Below are 19180 nucleotides of genomic sequence, written 5' to 3' on the forward strand. Positions count from 1 at the left end.
TTTTCTTTCTGTTTTATCATGTATCTTTTTAAGATCTTTTCAAGATCTCATCCAAATGGAGATGTGTGGTGGTCTAGTGGTTAAAGCGTTTCTTCATCATGCCAAAGACATGAGTTCAATTCCCCAGATGGATACAATGTGTGAAGCCCATTTCTGGTGTTCCCAACTGTGATATTGTTTGAATATTGCTAAAAGACTGGCATAAAACAATAGTGACTGCATTGACCAATGCTTCCAGTATCAATCATTGAATTGCTTCGTCAACACTCAGTCACTTAGATACATCCCACAGAGGTTTAATATTGATGATGTGATGTAGAAAACAAAGGGACACAGAAAACCAAATGACTAAACTGTGATAATCCATAGGTGTCCTATGATATATAAGCAGCTGCTTATGTTATACATCCCAGATGGTGCAAGCTATTGTTTCAGCAGAGACCATATAATATATGGTCTCTGGTTTCAGTATGGATTTTCTTCACTTGAATATGTCGCATTAATGTTACATGAACATGATGAGAGAATGGAACTGAATACTGAACCATTCTTTTGTCTTCAGCATTGAGTTACACAAGGTCATTTGGTGAAAGGCGAAAAAAGGGCTTCGATTATTCATGATATTGTTTTGGACAGACAAGCTGTTGTTGACACTATGTCAATTAAAATTTCTGAAATTATTTTTCAAACAAGGTGCATATGAAGTTTATGTAATATTGAATAATGTAGCAGGACTGGGTCATAGATCTTTGAATTGTAGAATGTGGAAAATATTGTTCCATATTGTCCATGTTTGTTAATAAACCATTCTCTCTGATGTGAAAAATTCATCCATGATATATGTTTTGATTCGGTAACTTTGTTTGGATCATTTCAGAATGCATACATGGAAAATAAACATTCATGAAATTGTAGATTAAATGTTGAATCACAAGCATGCTCCCTGCCATGTTCCATTAATAATGAAATGTCTCTCTGCCCATGCCAGACTCTTTGCTTGTTAGAACACAATAGAATTCCAGGCTAACAGGGGTTTGGTATGCCTGCCAAGTGTTAGGATAGGGATCATGTATCATCATGCAAGCCCAGAAACCACTCACAGAATTCACTCTCACCTGACGGAGCTATTTCTGAAACAGATTCTCACGATTGCCCTCTCCGAGTTACAAGTACATGGTGGCCTTTGTCATGGTGGCCTTTGTCATGCATTCACATTGGTTCAGCTGCTCAAACCAGACGTTTTGAACATTTTGATGTTTGATTACCTGAACCGTTGGGTCTATGGAAGTGGAATCCATTCATTATGTAACAGTGGATTTATAAAAGGACACTAATAAATTGCTTACAGACTGTTGTAAGAAGGGAGAACATAAACATGTGTAGTTGTCTTACATATTTATAGACAGAGTGAAGATTATCAGAGACACGACACCATTTTCCTCTTGTTACCTCTGTTTATGACCAAGGAACCCGTCATGAATTCTGAATGTGCATTTATCAAAGAGTAACACTTTCACAACTTAAGTGTACCATGCAAAATTATATAGAAGATATGCTATTACTAAGCAACCAAAAATGATTAAATAAAAAAATTCATCATAGTTTGTTAATTCAGGTTGTAGAACATTATATATTTGATAAGCCGAATAACTGAAAATTTGAATTTGATGGCCAAAAGCAAGAAAACCAACACAGTGCCTTTTGTATTCATGCTTAAAATGTCCCTATATATGTAGCATTCATTCTGATTTTGAGAACAAGATAATGGTTCTCTTCTGACTGACAAGAGACTTAGGTGGCTGAGTATTCTGAGGCACTGCTGTGGAAAGCTGTATCCCCTGTGCATGCCATTAACCGAAGATTAAGGATTAGAATCCCATTTCACCGGATTATGTTCCAGGTCTGTCAACATTTACGCCTACTCATGGGTTTCCCCAAGTCCAGAACATCTGTGACCTTTGTTCCGTCAGAGTTGCCTCCAGAGGCAGTTGGGTAACCCAGTGGTTAAAGTGTCAGCTCATCATGTCAAGGATCCGGGTTCAATTTTCTTACATGGATACAATACATTTCTGGTGTCCCTGCCTTAATGATTCTTGAATATTGCTATGCTCACTCACTCACTCATTCACTCGCTCACTCAGGTTATATTATGCTTATTATGCAGTCTGGAATACTGCTGGAAGTGATGCTAAGCCTCACTCACTCACTCACTCACTCACTGATACTGTCATCTTACTCCTACTTATCCCTGATATAAGCTGCAATAATTAATGATTGCTGTAAATCAATCTGAAATGTATTAATGTCATTATGGTATTAGCCTTTAGCTTATAATACTAAATGTAATTGGTCTAGCCTGATACTAACATCCTTAATTACCCTCAATATACTAGTCATAACAGCCCCAATAGCATTAGATTCTTGTACATTACACACAATGTAAATATCAGTTAGATATAGACTGCTTGTATCTATTACCTACTTGATCTTTAACCAGAACAATAATTGTAGGCTATGATTTTGAGCTAAGGGGTTAATACTAGCTAACAGTACATACATACTCATTTACTTACAGCAAGTGTAAATTATAGGTGATCATCTGAAATGAATGTACTTTACAGAAAAAACACAACATATTTGATATTATCCCGATCCAATAATCAGGAAAAGAATCTAAGAGATTTTAGATTGTTTGTAGTTGTCTGAACTAATGTTTGGAATTGTTTGAAATCTCACAATTGATGATTGCTTCATTGCAAACGAACAGTCATCGAAAATAGTTGGTTAGCATCATTTTCCTGTCCAGGTTGTTTAATTGCAGATGTGTATAACATGATACAACTTGCTACTTTAATTTAGTTTAAAGTGATGACTAATATATCATGAACATAAAGTCTTCTTCAGCTTTTCAGTTTGATAAGAATTAAACAAGTTTCCAGGCCCTGACAACTTTGAAGGTATATTCCATGGCCAATTGTTTCAAAGACTGAAACAGTAGTTCCAAAATCACTTGTGTTTGATAATGAGAAAATGTGACCGATGGCTTGGTCGTTTGGTCACTGCGACCAGTTTTTGATTATTTCAATTAATTGCAGCACCACTAGTCTGAACTTGACAAATATTATTTACTTGCAAAGATTGTATGAGATACATTTGTTTCAGGATCTGTATGACAGACTTGGACCAAAGGCCAGTAGTACAAAAGGTTGAAAGCTAGTTACGCCAGTGGATTTGGATATGAAACATAACTTGGGAATATTTATGTTTTATCAGAATTGTAAATGTACCAGGCCTCTTGGTGATTGTTCCTTCAGCAAGAAGCATGTTTTCCAGTATCAAAGATGAATCTTAAGTGCATTGTGTTCCTGATTTCCCAGTGCCAATCTTCAAAGACCCACCAGTCAAAGATCAATTGAACGTGTTGGCCAGTGATAGTGATAGGTGAACTTGAATTTCAGAGAAGTTATGAGGAGCTGTATTGTGAGATGAGTCTGTTGATGAGGGAACAATAGTAAAAAAATATGAAGATGTGGCTGTACAACAAAAAGTCATTAAGTGCCTCAGATTAATTGATTTCTCACAACTCTCACTGTAGCTGTGCGTAAGTTTTCTGAAATTTTTTGTGTTTGAGTGAGTGAGCGAGTGAGTGAGGGAGATGATTTACGCTGCTTTTTGCAGTATTCCAGCAGGACCATGGTGGGTGTCAAGGGATTAGGAAATGCAGGGACCATGGGCCATTTTGCACATTGGAATGAAAAATGACCCATTAAAATTTTAACGTTTACTGTTGACACAAGGCCAATGGCCTACTCTAAATGCAGAAAATGGCTCATAATCCTAAAAATGGCCCATTGTCAAAGTTCTCTTTTCCAATCCCTGGGGGTAACCAGAAATGGGTGTGAACACAGCATGATAAGAGAACACTACCTTTCCACCTGTCCTTGCTGAAAGAAGTACAATGTTTAATAACAACGTTTAGTAATATTCCATTGCTTCACATGCTCAATAACACCCGGAAATTGGCCAACACATGATGTTTATCGACATGGTAAACAAAACAGTAAACCAAGACTGTTACTGTCTGCACTCGTTTACATCAAGCACCTGTACAGCAGTGAAGTGTCATCAGCTGGTCATTTCAGCTGGTTCCCATGGTAGCATCTGGAGCTGCTCATTTGTGACGTCATCCTGACTTGACGTCATAATGATTTGAATGACGTCACCACTGTTGATGACACCACAAAACAATTGTTTGCGATATTTCTACATACACAGCGAATAGTCTTGCGGTTTCTGGAAATCCACTACCTTTAAGATCATGTTTTTCAACCAGACACATTATAAAACACAGTGACTTTTTGGTTTACAATGTTTAATAACCTTTCTCAGACAATCTGGAACCTGTAGTGTCATTCTTTTTGCATTACAAGGAGCGTGCCATAAATTAGTTGAGTTCATTAATAATAAGGTTCGTTTACAATAGTGACCCTACATTTTAATATTCACTTATTGTCTTAGCTGTATTCTTTTGTTCTGTTTAGCCATTTTAACTTTGGTACCATAACTTGTGGATCATTTCATGAGAAGGTGAAGGTTCTCTCGTGCTCATGCTAAGTCTCCCCCACCGTTTTAAGTATGGGGGATTTGGGGGTCTATTTTCAGCTATTTCAGTGGGTGAGCTGGTTTGTTGTTAAACATCTCACCTCACTCGGCAATATGCCAGCTATGGTAGTGTGGATCAGACAATCCATTGATCGACAACATGAATATTGATCTGTGCATGAGGATTGGATACAATGACTTGTCACATATAAGTCACTTCTTACCACAAGCTCAAATTACTGAAGACCAATTCTAACCCGCATATTCATGTTCCTTGGCTATTTGACATTCAGCCATGTTTACACACCGGGAAACAAATCAATCATATTTGGTATACAGAGTCAACTTTTCAAGACCTTGGTGGTGCTTTCTATATTACTTTATCAGTTGTTTAACTTTTGATTGAGCCCCTTTTTTATTATGTGTGAGATACATTTTTTGTAGAATTCAACATTGAACAATGACTAGTGAAACCTGAAGTGCCAAGTTCAAAAATATTCGAGAGCCTAAGATGAGTTGTTATGCACTATACTCCAGCTACGTGAAAGGAACAAGTCTGATTATTATCTCTGATGCAGGCATTTGGCATCTTCTGGAGAAAATGTACCAATAATGATGTTTTTGTCTTCTGGCTATTTCTGCTCTGCTCCTTGCCTCAACCTCACAACACGTGACTGAAGTTGTGCTGTTAGAAACAGGAACAGCTGAACTACTCCACCATGGCCCAGCCTGCTCCAGAGATGTACACTGTACATGATTTAACTTAAGAATTGGTATTCGTTCTTGCATAAGCTGGTCTGCAAATATACCATAAGCCCATATCAGCTCATCTCAGTCCATTATGCCCTGTTATTTTCCCTGATGACATTGATTTCTATCTTTTGTGACAAGCATATAGCTCAAATGTAGGACATTTGGTTGAGCCTACAAATCATGACTACTGGTACGGTTATGGTCAGTCTCATGTCCCTCAACATGTTATTTACTTTCCCACCCAACCCTTCCTGTCATGCAATGGGTCACAATCAACTCACTCCAGCGGTCAGACTGCCTTTTTTGGTGCTCAAAATTCGGCTTATCTACAGTAGTATAAGTTATTTTATGATGCCATCTCCCAGACTGCCACCATATAGCTGGAATAGTGAGTGTGCAGTAAAACTAAACTCACTCATCTCCCAAACCATAGCTATTGAATTAAAACAGGAATCCAAACTCTTCTCTAAAATGGCTTTTTTAATTCAAGTCTAGATAACCCCCAGGCATGAAATTATGCATTTTCCTAAGTTGTTTCCACAAAGTGTTGTACTGTTACAACCAGTTGTAACTCTGTAGTTTATCATAGCCTTTAAAGAACATCATAAAGCTACAACAGTCATATAGGTATGACAGTCAATTGTAAGTCAATGTTAAAAGTATGGTAGCTACAATCATCTTAGCACTATGATTGCTTTGAGGAACAGGGCCCAGTGCTCCATTTAGTTCATATTTAAATTTTGCAAGTTTAAATTTTAAACAAATACATAATTTCTTGGACTGAATGTCAGACGGTGTATGGATCCTGTGGCCTCCCCATCTACATGGTTGAAGAGACAGGAGTCGGCCATTACCCACCATTACATCAGTCTTCAAAAATCCAGCAGCATATAGCCAGGGAAGCTCTCGATTATCTCCACACAGACTAAACCCTCAGGGCAATGCTGCATATGGGAGAAGGCTGTTGTGGGGATTGTAGCTATTATTGATGTTTACTGATCACATTTAGAGTAAGTGTGCGTACCAACATGTCCACTCTAGGCTAATACATCTCAACCTGCTAATGCAGGTGCTTATATTTCTGTCAAGAATTGCAAGTTACTGGAACATATTTTTAGCAGATGTTACCCTTCTGTACATTTTAAGGAGCTTAAATCTAACATAATAAGACTGATTCAAACATCCTCCACATCACCAGTGACTATTATTTTGGGAATAGAATCCAATAATGTTCATTTTGTTGGCTGGATCCATTCATTATGCTACTGCTGTGGAGTTTGGTAATCTCATTGTGGGTTGTTTAGGTGCATGGAGGGGCTTTATCAGTTTAAGGTTCTCAAGACTCCAATAGACATGAAAGACAAAACAGTCAGCTCCAGCTGGAAGGCTGAATAATGTGGTGATACAATTGGGCTTGTTATAATTGCTCATCTTCTGATGTGTTGATGGGTGTTTTTTAAATTGATAATTTGTTGAGTTGATTGATGTTTACTCCTGTTACAATTCTACTGGGTCATTTGTCCAATGCATCCTTGGGTATTAGATGAAGCTTTATCCGATGTACATTTACTTTACTGTCAGTATGTGCTTGTCTGTAAGTTAGGTACGTAGCTGTTTATTTATCCACCTATTTGGATCTGTGGTAGGAATACAAAAAATGAAGAACCTCTGACAATGCTTGGCAATTTAATGTATTTAATGGCTAGGCTAACCTTGTTGTTTACACTTATCATCATATTGGACAGGTCAGTGTTCATGACGGTTCATTGGCAATGGCTGTTGTCAGCTTTATCATTTGCTGTCATGGTGATTGCGGCATAGAACACAAAAACACAACTATACAATATATCCCTCTACAATCAATGATCTCAAAGTTTCAACAGTTCAGGAGAGAGGGAGAAAGTCAATCATGTTTATTACAGCTTTCAAGAGTATTTCAGTCATGCAAGCTTAATGAAAGAAGAATGAAATCAACATTCAGCAGATCCTGTCACAGCAATGGGATGCATCTCTGTGATATGAGCTGTTTCAGATCAACCTGTTCCTGACCACATTTAGATGTTGACCTGTCTGTTGGGTCTATATGTTCCATGTTGTTAGAAATCCAAGATGGTGCACCATTGGAACTATAACCATGTTTCCTCTCAGTATTTTCTTGCACAATAGTTTGTGTCAGTCCCTAGTCAACTTATTCATGGCCATCAGGAAGAGATAAAAAAACTTCCATGTTGTCAGAATGTTAACATTTAATGGATTTGTTCTATTTTACCACTCCCCTATTTTAATGCAGTATTTGTGGTTTTGTCTTCTTTGTACAAATTTGTTTTGAAACATGTCATGACTAGCATGCACTGGCATTTGGTATCATGAGTCAGTGTTTGGGAGACAGTGGTGTGTTGACATCATCCTTTTCACATCAACATCATACAACATTCAACGGTGCAAGGTCAAGGTTGTTTCACAATGGTGATATGGTGCCACAGTGCACTCCTGTGTAAACCTTACCAGGGCATGTCTAATTTGGCATACTTGGCTTACTCAACTTCACTTTACTGAGATCAATCTCTCATGAATCCTGAAATTAATTAATTGTCTAAAAACGGTTTGGTTTTTGTTTTGAATGAAAATATTCATATTAACCACAAGAAAATTGTGCATGCAATATGACATGCTGCGAGACTGACAAGACTGTAACTTCTGCCCAGTACTGATTACATGTCATAGGAGTCCACAGATGTCTCAGGATCACTGCTCATAACAGCTATTGTATAACTGCACAGCCATTATAACTGCTCTGATGTAAACTGATTATCTAGTCATTGTACCTGCTGTGATATAACTTAGAATATACAACCTTTATGACAGCCGCGGTATAACTAGAACTGACTGTTGTTTCTGCCATGATATCACTCAAACATTAAAACATAAGGACTGCTGAGAAAAGACTTGAATATGCTACTATTATGGTTGCTTTGATAGAACATAAATATCCAACCATTATGACTGCTGTGGTATAACTAGACTATATAACTACCGTGTCTTTTGACTGCTGTAATATAACACAAACATCATTACATATGCTCTCTATGATGACTTGAACTCGCATCCATTATGTAGAACTAAATATCCAACCTTAATATGACATTGTGGTATACTAGACTATGTACTACTACCTCTTTTGCCTGCTGTGATATAACATCATAACATATGGTGTGTGTGATGTGACTTGAATACACATCCATTGTGATTGTTTTGATAGGACTGCTATGATACAACTTTAACGTCTTTGACAGTAATCCTGGGCCTAGATTTTCGAAACTCTCTTAGCGCTAAGATAGTCGTAACTGCCATTCATTGACATTAACTTACGACTATCTTAGCGTTAAGAGAGCTTCGGAAATCTAGGCCCACGTTTCAACCTCAGAATCTGTTGCTAAATGAACCTGAAGAGTTCATTTTTTGTTTCAGGATCATAATCCTTGGAATCATCCTCGGTGTGGTGGACTTTGAGAGAAATGTGGCCTGCACCCAGGACCTCCATGACCATGTCCTGGGCTACCTCATCATCCTGTCTCTGTGCTTCTTCATGGAGCTGCTCATTGCCATCATCAGCATGCGGGGCGGCATCCTTGACAACCATCCGCGCCGCAGCATGCAGTATCTGCTGTATCTCAGACTCAGTGAGTGCCTGTTCATAATACGCCTGTATGTTAGTTATCACTAGTCACATTTATCATTTACATCTTCTGCTTACCCAGCCCCCTCACGTCAGAGGGCAATGTAACAAGCAAATCAAATGGAACCTTCAGGTGAAAATACCTGTGCTCCATTGTTTAAAACAACCTTATCTCTTAGGGTCTACTTATCTCTAAGATTACAACTTTAGACCTTTACTAAGGTTATCCTCCCATTGCATGATACAACCTTAACTAAGGTTAACTTTAGGTTACGGTTGATAACTTAGCGTCTCAAAGGTTGGGAAGGGAACATGTTGGCTGCTTTTATTTTATACAGTGAGACTGAGAGAAGTTTGAAGAAGCAGAGATGCCACAGTACCAGTGGACCATAATTTTAGTCTTGGGCATAGTCTGTCTCACAGTCAGAATTTATCTCTAGATCAGTGTCAAACTTGTGATTGCGATGAATTCAACATTGATTCCATAAGTTAAAACAGCATTTTAAAGTGGCGATTTACTTTCATCACAGGGGATCGTAGCATGTCAAGGTTCTGTGGGTACATGTGGCTAAGGTAGTCTGTCCCACTGTCCCTGAACCACATTATTTTGCCTACTACCAAGCCACCCCTGCAGTGCTAAAGCCATAAATGAAGCAAATCTAGATTTCCTAAGGTTAAGAATCTCTGGTTCCCTGGGGCTCCTTTTCAATTAAAATGGGTTTGTTTGTTACTATCAAAATTATATATAGTATGGTTCATAATTATTGAGAATTTTTCTTCTTACTTTGAGCTATCCTAACACCTCAACTGATTCACTGATACTTAAAACTAAGTAATGGTATAAGGGAGGTAACTCATCTTGGCCTACTGAGTATAGTACAATTAGAGTTACCTCCCCTGAATTTGTAGCAGACGTCATTTTCCTCAGCACTGTCAACAATGTCTGCTGAAGATAAAAGAAGGTTGATTTTTGAGTTGTGTAATCAAGGAATTGATTATGTAAATACATTGGCAGAGAGAACAGGAACTCCTCTTTCTACTGTGTATAGAATTAGGAAGAATTTTAAAGAGGGAAAGGATTTTGGGCACCAGAAAGGAGCAGGGAGACCCAGAAAATTGGACTTCTCAGATCGCGTCCGGCTGGGAATTTTAGCGTCTAAAAAGCAAAGGGCAAGCATCTCCAACATCAGGTATGAAATGCTAGAAAGGGGATCAACAGTTGTATCAAAATCTACAGTTAGAAGAAATTTGACTGATCTTGGATGAGAGAAAAAGACTGGAATTCCTTCTCCTCTCATGAAACAAGAACATAAAGACAGGCGTGTTGAGTGGTGTTTGGCACATGAAAACTTTGACTGGGAAAATGTGATTTTTACTGATGAAAGCTCAATATGGGTATATCCCAATAATGTGAAAATATGGACAAAGTCTGCGTCAGCACCGTTGTATCGACGACCTAAATACAGCCCAAAGTTTCATGTATGGGGAGGGATATCCTTATCAGGAACGACCCCGCGGTGTGTGTTTGAGGGAAATCTGACAAGTCAACGCTACACTAACATATTAGATAATTTTCTCCTTCCAAGTGCACATGTGTTTTATGGAAATGACTGGATTTTGCAGCAAGATAATGATCCTAAACACACCGCAAAACATGCCAAGCAGTGGTTTCCGGAGAAAAAAGTGACTGCATTACCATTTCCTACATATAGTCCTGACTTAAATCCCATTGAGAACATTTGGGGGATGATGAAGGAATGTGTGAATCAAAAGGGGTTGACAAAAATTGAAGACATGAAGAGAGAAGTGGTCCGATACTGGGACAGCATAACTCACGAGACACTAACCTCTCTGATAGGAAGTATGCCTACCCGTCTTAGACTGTGCCGTGAAGCTCAAGGAGACTTGATAAAATATTAAATTGTTACCTACACAACATGAAAAGGTCAGTTCACTTTCACAATACATTCAATTTTATCTGATTTGTTCTCGTTTAATAATATGAAATGCTTTAGCTATTCTCAATAATTTTGAACCATACTGTATATTCAGAGACTAATCATTAGTCTGTCTAGGGCATGTCACCTAGTCTGATGGAAACATTGTTCAAAACTGTAATATGGGACATGTAAACACAAGAGAGATGCTGCAAGGATAGAACCTTAGTTTTAGAGAAATGTTCCCTTGATGGCACACTCAACCTCGGACAGCTCCTTGGAGAACCATCTGTCAGATACGGTGCTTCATAAATGTTAAGGTTGACTTTTAACATAAACCAAAAGGATTATAATCAATGGGAAAGAGTCTTAAAACAAGCTACAACTTTTCCTTTCTTTTCCCTTCTTTTATTTTAGATTTACATGTTGTACATGTTGTAGGCACGGAAAGGATCTTTCTAAGATTCTAAGAGCAAGCTACCAGGGTTTCGTTTGAATTATGGATTCTTCTCCTTCATAATGAATGTATGTGTTTATGACAGATTTCTTTGAAAGAGGCAACATATAAAACAATTCATCGTGAACTTTCTGTGATGTTTTGCCACAAGAGACTCCAACCATTCACTAATTCTCATGACTTGCTTACATGAAGATGATGAAAGCTGAATACTGACTTTTTAGTAGCATTCTATTTGTCAGTTACTCAGACATCCTCATGGGTTTTCTACTATAGACTGTTGATCACTGGATTGTCTGTTCCTGGATACTGACTTCTCTGACAACTTGACTAACTAGTAATATGGACCAGTTCACAAAATAAATGTTGACATCATGTTTTCGCCATGTAATGCCCTGGGACACGTCTGCTTCAGACTTCAGTTGTCCTAGCAATAGGGGAAGTGCCTTCAAGTCTTCTTGATATAAAGTTCAGATGTGTACAGAGTGTGTCAATGAGGTAGTCTTGCCAGGAGTTAACAGTCATTGCGTTAATGTTCCAGTGGTGGTGTGAAGTTGGTGCTAGCATAGTGAAAATTTTGTACTTGGTCATGTATTTAGATATTATCTTTTTGTAACCCTAGTGTATATTTGAATATGCCAGTGATAAATGTTATCTAAACTAGGGTGGGGTGGATTAAAAAATTTCTACCCGGGTACCCCACACCCTATTACCCTGCCTTACCCAGATACCTGATATGTTGATGCAAACTTTGTAAGAAATGGCAGTATTTTCTTCAGTTTGACGGCTAAACTTTTCTTTCATTATCTTAATCATGTATTATATTCAAAACAGGTGACTGAAAATAATGTGTAAATCAATAATTTCAGGCAATGCATCCTTTTCATATGAAAATAGCATATTAATTTTTTAAGTCTCTTCGTCACATGGTCATAATGGGTGCAGGTATTGAGAAGGGTATCAAGGTCTAACTCATAACCCACCTGACCCCGAGTATCCAGGTTACCTGTCCCAACCCTAATCTAGCCTGTTTATTTCATGTGTGGATCCAGTGATAGACATTATAAGCATCAGCTTCTTAGGGTATGATGTCATATGTCAGCAAGCCTGGTCACTTGATCCTGTTAGTAGTCGCCTCCTATGACAAGCACCTGTTCAAAAAGTCCTGTTGTCCAAAAAGTCCTGTCGTTCCTCATGAGCTATGGAGGCAACTGAGAGACAGACAGAAAATGATCAATCAAAGTACAATGATATTCAGGAAAATTGTAGTTTGATTGAGTTTCATGTGCACAGTTGCCTCCCTTGAGAATGACCGAATGCTATAATCAAGGTTCAGAAGCAACTCAAAACAAGTATCATATTCCGAGGCAATACAGGTTTCATGGGACTGTGTTAGATCCTGGAAAGTTCATGTTGTGGTACTGTTGTTTATTTATGTACTTCGTCTCAGCATTGTGATGCCTTTGTGTTAATGACTAGCATGTAGTTCCAATTGTGCCTTTAAAGCTTTTGTATTTGAAAGTATCATTGGATTACATTGTCTCATTTTATTCCCGTGTGAACCTTTTCATGTTTGAAGACACGACATGCATGATGTGTCATGGCTGTCTGGACACATGTGAGTGAGTGAGTGCGTGAGTGAGTGAGTTTATTTTTACGCCACTTTCAACAATATCCCAGCTATATGGCGGTGGTCTGTAAATAATCAAGTCTGGACCAGACAGTCCAGTGATCAACAGCATGAGCATCGATCTGTGTAATTGGGAACTGATGACATGTGCCAACCAAGTCAGCAAGTCTGGCTACCCAATCCCGTTAGTCGCCTAGTTACAACAAGCACAGTCGCCTTTTATGGCAAGCATGGGTTGCTGAAGGCCTATTCTACCCCGGGACCTTCACGGGTCCTGGACATGTGTGGCATGACTGGCTAAAGTACCATGCAGTTTGTCATTACTTGTCAGTTACACAAGCATACTTGTGGGGTTTCTTAGACTGTTGATCACTGGTTTGTCTGGTCCAGATTCTATTATTTACAGACTGCTGCCATGTAGTTGGAATATTACCAAGTGCGGATATAAATCTAAACTCACTCACTCACTCAGTCTTTCAGCACAGTTTCATATTATATCCAAAGTTTATAGATAAATAAAATAAATAAAAAATCCATTTACACTAGAATTGTGACGATTAATCGATACGCAAGTTATCGCGATTCAAGAGCCGCGCGATAAGATACATCGATACGATTGTTGAGTATCGATTCAACACGATACTTACATACTTAGCAGTCTACGAAAACACCGTCTCCCCTTCTATTTAGATTTTTGTAGAAAATATTGCCATGGACATGATTTTTGCTATCTGTGCAAAAAAGCCAGTTGTGCCAATGTTGATCCCTGCTGTTCCATGTTGGGGGAAATCACTACTTTACTGACACATGCTAAACATTTTTAATAAAATGCCTTTCAGGATCACATGTTTTATTTTTCTTGGGAGAAGAATACCTTCCCTGAAATGATAGCACATTATTTCCAGTACTTTTATTTTTCTGTATACAAGGACAAGATATCATGATACGTATCGTATCGTATGTATCGGACTACCAGTATCATGATACGTATCGTATCGTGGCATGGGCGTATCGTCACAATTCTAATTTACACTGAATTGGGCCCTAGTGTGATGGAAGATTCAGTGTCTAGACTTGCATCATTTAAGAACTGTGTGGAATGTGAGTAATTTTTAAGACAAAGACTCTCTCTCTCTCTCTCTCTCTCACTCTCTCTCCACATCCATATCCCTGGTATATTGCAGAACAGGGTGTTGAACAACGCCCAGTCAACTACTGACTCACCCATTTAGGTTTTTGATTCAATCAATTCAATCTAACATTAATGAAAGCATTATTTCCCAAAAAATGTTGAAGTGTAACCCTCATATTGTTCATGTACCTAGACCTGACTGAGAAACGTCAGGCACGAAGCACAATTTTTCTTCTCTTTGCGAGTCTCCCTGCTCTGTTTCTCTTTTTTTGTATTCAAAATTCAATTTTTCTCAAATTTGACCATTGAGTATGCCCTTAAGTATTGAAATCTTAAAAGCCTTTTAAACCCCACAGTTTATTGCAACAGTGACATAAGATGGTCGATGTTTATTATTAAAAATTTAGCTAAACTGATAGTCTTTGACCATAAGTAATAGGACTGGAGGGATGATGTGTTTTAGGCAGATTAATGGAGGTCTACTGTAATTGAAATGACAAATGTCACTATTACACAGACATTAGGTAAAAAAAATTGAAAGAAGGAAAGTTTAAGTTTGAGTTGAGCATGACACTGAGTGCTAAAGTACAGTAACATGAGCATATGACCAAAGAATGCATTAATATGTCAAGAGAAAGCAGTTTAATAGCACAGCAGCACAGAGGGAATGACTGAGTGTGTTTGGTCTCTCTCTCTCTCTCTATCTCTCTTTCTCTCTCTCTCTCAAAAAAAAGATCCGGAGTAGAAACTTAACTCACTCACTCACTTAGGGTACAGCATCTTTGTGCACAACAACGTTGCACCTCGCCATAATGACAATTTATCTATCTCATCACCCGGCTCCAGGCAGGTTCCTGGTCGTTGGGAAATGTGGACTCAGTGAAGAGGTGGGCCAAGAGTGTAAGTTTGAATCAGTGGTCAATAACTAGGGTGTAAATCACTGACTGAAGTGATGTCTAGGGTAGATATGGATAAATCAGCAACATCTCACCATCACCTACTCCATATACTTCACAAATCTTAATTTCAACTAGATTGCTTCATAAACATTTATACCCATTTTATGGAACATTTTTCTGAAATGTTACACTTTTGGAATGAAACAAAAAACCAAATCACATTCACGGATCATGGCAATATTCCAGAATCAATCCTTACTGAGCCTTTATTATGGCCATTGAGCGGAGGCGTATGATGATTGGAGTTTTGGGGATGTTTAAGGGAATGGACACTGACCCACGGCAACCACATACGTATAATTTGTGCATCCAATGATGATTGAGTCTGGCAGGCCTAATTATTGGTAATCATGGTAATTTTCTGGACCTCTGCTTGAGTTAGGCTGAGGTCAGTGTAACTAACATCAGTATCACTGTGGGGAAGGTACTGCTTTACTTTACTTTATTTATTTATTTATTTATTTATTTATTTATTTATTTATTTATTTATTTATTTATTTATTTATTTATCTGTTTGTTTCACTGTGTCTGTCTGTCTATCTATCTGTCTATCTATCCATCCACTTGTTTATTTATTTATTTATTTATTTATTTATTTATTTATTTATTTATTTATTTATTTATTTATTTATTTATTTATTTAAGGGCTTATATGATATAATGAGGACTGGTGTTTGACATCTGCAATGATTTGTATTATATTTTTATATTTTTTTCCATTCTAATATGGGTGTGTGTGTGTTTTGTTTTTCATCTGGAGTTGCACAGCTGACCTAGGCTTATTTTGTGTGTATTGAGATGAGGACTACTCTGGTTGTGTTTGACATATGTAGTGCTGACAGCTCCTACCATCCTGTTTCTATCTAATGGTAATGGGGACTTGATGAGTACTGTAACACCATTATGTATCAGTGTACCAGCTAGCCTGCATAAAGGGTCATTAGCGTTAAAGATAAACTGACCAGATAAGTTATATTTTGCATTGGTATGTTTGTGGCTGGTTTTCAATTCCACAAAGGATGTTAGTTTTCCTGTCATCTGCAGCTGTGCAGTAACCATTGGGGTGAATGGTAATTGACTTAATTAGCATATTGTAATGAATGTTGCTTTTATGCGTAATTATGCTTTCATCAGTGGTGAATACATTCGTGCCCCGTTTATCCTAACACTTTAGTTTTTTCTTGAAAATGTCATGATAAACGAATTTCCGGATATCTGAACCACGGACCATATGTACATGTACAAAGAAACGAACATAATAGGCCTCGGATGTAATCTTTTTTGATTGATAACACATCAGCAAGCACTTGCTGCTTCACCTTTATATTTCCTGCTCGATACACTATGTCTGTAGTTAAACCATGTTAACCAGCCATGAGAATAAGCAAAGTCTGTGATACCCGTGCTGTCGCCAAAAATATGTGCTTTTTCAAATAACATTACATCATTGACTGGCAAATTGTCACTCCTCAAAATTAATTCTGTGTCACCTTGCTAATTACAGGTAGTTAATCTTCTCATGCTTCAAAGACTGATATGTTCTTTCATGTTAGTACACACAAGGCTGATTGGTATTTGCGTGTGTAAACATACTGACAGGTGCTCAGGCATCTGGATATGCGTTTTGTATGTGAAAATGACTGTCCGCTTACGGAAACTAGATTTCGGAATAAGTTATTAATTCTACAATGTTGAGTTTTCCAAATATCTGGAGTTCGCATAAATGGGGGTAATTATAACAGTTACAACATAGGTAAGAGGAGTGCTTGTAATATAACCGTTTCAGCATAGGGGACAGGAGTGCATGTAAATATAACAGTTACAGCATAGGTGACAGGAGTGCATGTAAATATAACAGTTACTGTATGTGGAGAGAAGTAGTGCCTGTTATTATAACATTTACAACATAGTTGACAGGGGTGCATGTAATTATAACCATTACAACATAGGTGACAGGAGAGCATGTAAATGTAACAGTTACACCATTGGGGACTAGAAGTACATGTAATATAACAGTTACAGTATGGGAGAGAAGTAGTGCCTGTAATTATAACCGTTACAGCATAGGTGACAGGAGTGCATGTAAATATAACAGTGACAGTATGGGGAGAGAAGTAGTGCCAGTAAATATAACATTTACGGTAAAGGGAACAAGAAGTGCATATAAACATAACAGTTGAGTGTGGGAGAGAAGTTACGTCTGTAAATGTAACATTTACAGTATGGGATAGAAGAAGTACCTGTAAATATAACAGTTACAGTGTGGGAGAGATGTATAGTGCTGCTTAATATAACAGTTGCAGTATTGGGAAGAAGTAGTGCCAGTTAATATAACAGTTACAGTATACAGGAGAAGTAGTGCTGCTTAATATAACAGTTGCAGTATAGATAGAAGTAGTCCTGGTTAAAATAACAGTTACAGCATAGGGAGGAGTTATGTAAGTGGTGGTTAACATAACTGTTACGGTATAGGTAGAAGTAGTCTTGGTTAATAAAACAGTTACAGTATAGGGAGAAGTAGTCCTGGTTAGTATAACAGATACAGTATAGGGAGAAGTAGTCCTGGTTAATGTAACAGTTACAGTATAGGGAGAAGTAGTCCTGGTTAGTATAACAGTTACAGTATAGGGAGAAGTAGTCCTGGTTAGTATAACAGATACAGTATAGGGAGAAGTAGTCCTGGTTAGTATAACAGATACAGTATAGGGAGAAGTAGTCCTGGTTAGTATAACAGATACAGTATAGGGAGAAGTAGTCCTGGTTAGTATAACAGATACAGTATAGGGAGAAGTAGTCCTGGTTAATGTAACAGTTACAGTATAGGGAGAAGTAGTCCTGGTTAGTATAACAGTTACAGTATAGGGAGAAGTAGTCCTGGTTAATGTAACAGTTACAGTATAGGGAGAAGTAGTCCTGGTTAGTATAACAGATACAGTATAGGGAGAAGTAGTCCTGGTTAGTATAACAGATACAGTATAGGGAGAAGTAGTCCTGGTTAATGTAACAGTTACAGTATAGGGAGAAGTAGTCCTGGTTAGTATAACAGATACAGTATAGGGAGAAGTAGTCCTGGTTAGTATAACAGATACAGCATAGGGAGAAGTAGTCCTGGTTAGTATAACAGTTACAGCATAGGGAGAAGTAGTCCTGGTTAGTATAACAGATACAGTGTAACAGTTACAGTATAGGGAGAAGTAGTCCTGGTTAGTATAACAGATACAGTATAGGGAGAAGTAGTCCCGGTTAATGTAACAGTTACAGTATAGGGAGAAGTAGTCCTGGTTAGTATAACAGTTACAGTATAGGGAGAAGTAGTCCTGGTTAGTATAACAGATACAGTATAGGGAGAAGTAGTCCTGGTTAATGTAACAGATACAGTATAGGGAGAAGTAGTCCTGGTTAGTATAACAGATACAGTATAGGGAGAAGTAGTCCTGGTTAGTATAACAGATACAGCATAGGGAGAAGTAGTCCTGGTTAGTATAACAGTTACAGCAAAGGGAGAAGTAGTCCTGGTTAGTATAACAGATACAGTGTAACAGTTACAGTATAGGGAGAAGTAGTCCTGGTTAGTATAACAGATACAGTATAGGGAGAAGTAGTCCTGGTTAATGTAACAGTTACAGTATAGGGAGAAGTAGTCCTGGTTAGTATAACAGATACAGTATAGGGAGAAGTAGTCCTGGTTAGTATAACAGATACAGCATAGGGAGAAGTAGTCCTGGTTAGTATAACAGTTACAGCATAGGGAGAAGTAGTCCTGGTTAGTATAACAGATACAGTGTAACAGTTACAGTATAGGGAGAAGTAGTCCTGGTTAGTATAACAGTTACAGTATAGGGAGAAGTAGTCCTGGTTAATGTAACAGTTACAGTATAGGGAGAAGTAGTCCTGGTTAACATAACAATATAAGACAGCAGATACATCGGACTGGCTGTAGTTACTATCTGAAGACATTCAGGTTGAATTCCTTCGTGAAAGATGCTGATTGTCTTATCTTGCTGTTGCTGCTTGATTTGCAAACAGACAGTCAT

The 19180-nt window shown here is 38.0% G+C and overlaps 1 protein-coding gene across 3 annotated transcripts in view; it reads left to right on the forward strand.

The window, feature by feature from the left end:
* LOC137288088 (diacylglycerol lipase-alpha-like) overlaps positions 1 to 19180 on the forward strand; it is a 145668-nt gene that overhangs the window by 72385 nt on the left and 54103 nt on the right. For all 3 annotated transcript variants that reach the window (XM_067820464.1, XM_067820465.1, XM_067820466.1), the window contains exon 2: positions 8824 to 9035. In XM_067820464.1, coding sequence (XP_067676565.1) covers positions 8824 to 9035 — 212 coding nt within the window. The remainder of the gene's footprint in view (positions 1 to 8823; positions 9036 to 19180) is intronic.

This window comes from Haliotis asinina, chromosome 6 (genome assembly GCF_037392515.1).
Source record: "Haliotis asinina isolate JCU_RB_2024 chromosome 6, JCU_Hal_asi_v2, whole genome shotgun sequence".
NCBI lineage: Eukaryota > Metazoa > Mollusca > Gastropoda > Lepetellida > Haliotidae > Haliotis > Haliotis asinina.